Source organism: Prionailurus viverrinus, unplaced genomic scaffold (genome assembly GCF_022837055.1).
Source record: "Prionailurus viverrinus isolate Anna unplaced genomic scaffold, UM_Priviv_1.0 scaffold_33, whole genome shotgun sequence".
Lineage (NCBI taxonomy): Eukaryota > Metazoa > Chordata > Mammalia > Carnivora > Felidae > Prionailurus > Prionailurus viverrinus.
The window spans coordinates 8,153,024-8,156,102 of NW_025927604.1; the positions used below are offsets into that span (position 1 = coordinate 8,153,024).

General features: G+C 69.2%; 1 protein-coding gene across 1 annotated transcript; it reads left to right on the forward strand.

The window, feature by feature from the left end:
- The first annotated feature begins 1,068 nt into the window (after positions 1-1,068).
- On the forward strand, positions 1,069-2,757 carry KCNF1 (potassium voltage-gated channel modifier subfamily F member 1). The gene has a single exon (XM_047845239.1). The coding sequence runs from the start codon at positions 1,097-1,099 to the stop codon at positions 2,579-2,581; it is 1,485 nt and encodes a 494-aa protein (XP_047701195.1). The 5' UTR covers positions 1,069-1,096; the 3' UTR covers positions 2,582-2,757.
- Positions 2,758-3,079: the final 322 nt, after the last annotated feature.

Consider the following 3,079-nt stretch of genomic DNA (forward strand, 5'->3'; position numbering starts at 1 on the left):
AAGTGGCCACACCGGGCTCTACTGCCTTTTCACTGTGTGACCTTGGCCAGGTCCCTTCTCTCCTCCAGGGGCTGGACTGGATGTCCTCGCTGTTCACTGTGGAGGTGGAGGCGAAAAGGTGGCGCCCACGGCCCGAGGGGCAGCGGCGGGGGTCGTAGGGAACCTTCAAGGACCAGGGAGGCCGGGCGGGAGTCGGAGACCCGGAGGGACCGCGGACGCGGGCGGGAGCAGCCTCGGAAGGGGCTTTCTCGGGCACGGGCACGCATTCCTGCCAAGCAACAGGCGGCCGCGGGGCCAGAACTTTGGGGCCTGAGCCGCCGGCCGCTTTAAAAGCCGGGGCTCCGGGCCGCTCGGTGACCGTCCCCCGGAGGGGCGGGCGGGCGCGCGCCGGGGCGGCTGGGGCGGTGTTGCCCGAGGGTGAAGCCGCTCCCCGCCGCTGCCGCGCGTGCCTTGCGGAATTTCACCAGAAGAGGGTACAGTCTGAAAGGCTCTTGACGTCAGGCTGGAATCCCTATTGTGCTTGGAACCGGCTCGGGCAAAGCGAGCCCAAGTTCGCTCTCCGCACGCCTGGGCGGACTGCGTGGGTCCGGCAGCTCCGGGACTCGTCCCGCGCGGGAGGCGCTCGCGGGGACCCGCGCGGCTCGGGGAGCAGCCCGCCGCCGCCGCCGCCGCCGGAGGAGGACGAGGAGGAGGAGGAGGAGGAGGAGGAGGAGGACGGCCGCCCGCGGGGGGACCCTAGTCCTGCAGGGAGGCCGAGCCGGGGGCGGCGGGTCGCGCCGCCCGGGAGCCGGGTGAGTGCCCAGGGCGAGGCCGGCGGCCGCCAGAGCCCCCCCCCCCCCCCCTCCCCGCGCGCCCCGGCGCCCCGGCGCCCCGATGCCCGCCCGGAGCCCCGCCGCCGCCGGGTGCATGCCTCCCCCGCGGCGCGCCGCTGCCGCCTGCTGCCCGCTGTGACCGCCCTTCCAGGCAGCCGGGCGCCGGGCGCCGGGCGGGCTTCCCCGAGGGCGGCGCGCGGGTGGCACCTGCGGGACCGGCGGCGGCGGCGGCGGCGGCGGCGGCGGGGCGCGGAGCCGAGGCGGAGCGGGCGCTCGCCGGGAGGATGGACGCGGCCGCGGAGCGCAGCCTCCCGGAGCCGGGCAGCCAGGGCTCCCGGGCCGGCGACGACATCGAGATCGTGGTCAACGTGGGGGGCGTGCGGCAGGTGCTGTACGGAGACCTCCTCAGCCAGTACCCCGAGACCCGGCTGGCGGAGCTCATCGGCTGCCTGGCGGGGGGCTACGACACCATCTTCTCCCTGTGCGACGACTACGACCCCGGGAAGCGCGAGTTCTACTTCGACAGGGACCCGGACGCCTTCAAGTGTGTCATCGAGGTGTACTATTTCGGGGAGGTGCACATGAAGAAGGGCATCTGCCCCATCTGCTTCAAGAACGAGATGGACTTCTGGAAGGTGGACCTCAAGTTCCTGGACGACTGCTGCAAGAGCCACCTGAGCGAGAAGCGCGAGGAGCTGGAGGAGATCGCGCGCCGCGTGCAGCTCATCCTGGACGACCTGGGCGTCGACTCGGCCGAGGGCCGCTGGGGGCGCTGCCAGAAGTGCGTCTGGAAGTTCCTGGAGAAGCCCGAGTCGTCGTGCCCGGCGCGGGTGGTGGCCGTGCTGTCCTTCCTGCTCATCCTCGTCTCGTCGGTGGTCATGTGCGTGGGCACCATCCCCGAGCTGCAGGTCCTGGACGCCGACGGCAACCGCGTGGAGCACCCGACGCTGGAGAACGTGGAGACGGCGTGCATCGGCTGGTTCACGCTGGAGTACCTGCTGCGCCTCTTCTCGTCGCCCAACAAGCTGCACTTCGCCCTGTCCTTCATGAACATCGTGGACGTGCTGGCCATCCTGCCCTTCTATGTGAGCCTCACGCTCACGCACCTGGGCGCCCGCATGATGGAGCTGACCAACGTGCAGCAGGCCGTGCAGGCGCTGCGCATCATGCGCATCGCCCGCATCTTCAAGCTGGCCCGCCACTCCTCGGGCCTGCAGACGCTCACCTACGCCCTCAAGCGCAGCTTCAAGGAGCTAGGGCTGCTGCTCATGTACCTGGCCGTGGGCATCTTTGTCTTCTCGGCCCTGGGCTACACCATGGAGCAGAGCCACCCCGAGACCCTGTTTAAGAGCATCCCCCAGTCCTTCTGGTGGGCCATCATCACCATGACCACCGTTGGCTACGGGGACATCTACCCCAAGACCACCCTGGGCAAGCTCAACGCGGCCATCAGCTTCCTGTGCGGGGTCATCGCCATCGCCCTGCCCATCCATCCCATCATTAACAACTTCGTCAGGTACTACAACAAGCAGCGGGTCCTGGAGACAGCGGCCAAGCACGAGCTTGAGCTGATGGAACTCAACTCCAGCGGCGCGGCTGAGGGCAAGGCGGGGTGCTCCCGCAGCGACCTGGACAGCCTCCTGCCGGAGCCCGCGGGGGAGGAGGGGCCGAGCTGGAGCAGCCGGCTGAAGATCTCCCACAGCGACACCTTCATCCCTCTCCTGACCGAGGAGAAGCACCACAGGACCCGGCTCCAGAGCTGCAAGTGACGAGGGTCTTCCGGGCACAGACGGACTTGGGCCAGCGGACGGAGGGGCAGGTGTGGCGGGCCTATCAGTGACTTCCTGGGAGGGGCTGTCCTTTGTCCCCTCCACGATCTCCTGAACAGAACTCTGGAGGCCCTCTCGGGCACCCCTGGTGAGGCTGGGTAAGACCCCTTTCTGTTGTCGGCTGTCAGGAGCCGGGGGGGGGGGGTGGGGGAGAGCGGGGGTGTCTAGGAGTCACGGGCAGTGTGGGGTGACGGAGGGCACGGTCTGGCCGACGGCAGGAGCCCTCGCCCGGTTCTGTATCTCCTTCAATAAAGCCTCCTGCTCTGCGCACCCACCTGTGTCGTAGGTTCTGTCACAGGCCGGAGGTCCCCCCACCCCTCAGACATGCCTTAGGCACACTCTGGTGCCAGGCCAGGAAGGAGGTGTGCAGCCCCCGGGGGCGTGGGTGGGGGAGGGGCTATTTTTAGTTGAGAGCTAATTAAAGAAGGGTTCGTACCC

Coding starts and splice junctions, on each gene's coding strand:
- KCNF1 (XM_047845239.1), top strand. CDS start 1,097: ATGGACGCGGCCGCGGAGCGCAGCCTCCCGGAGCCGGGCAGCCAGGGC.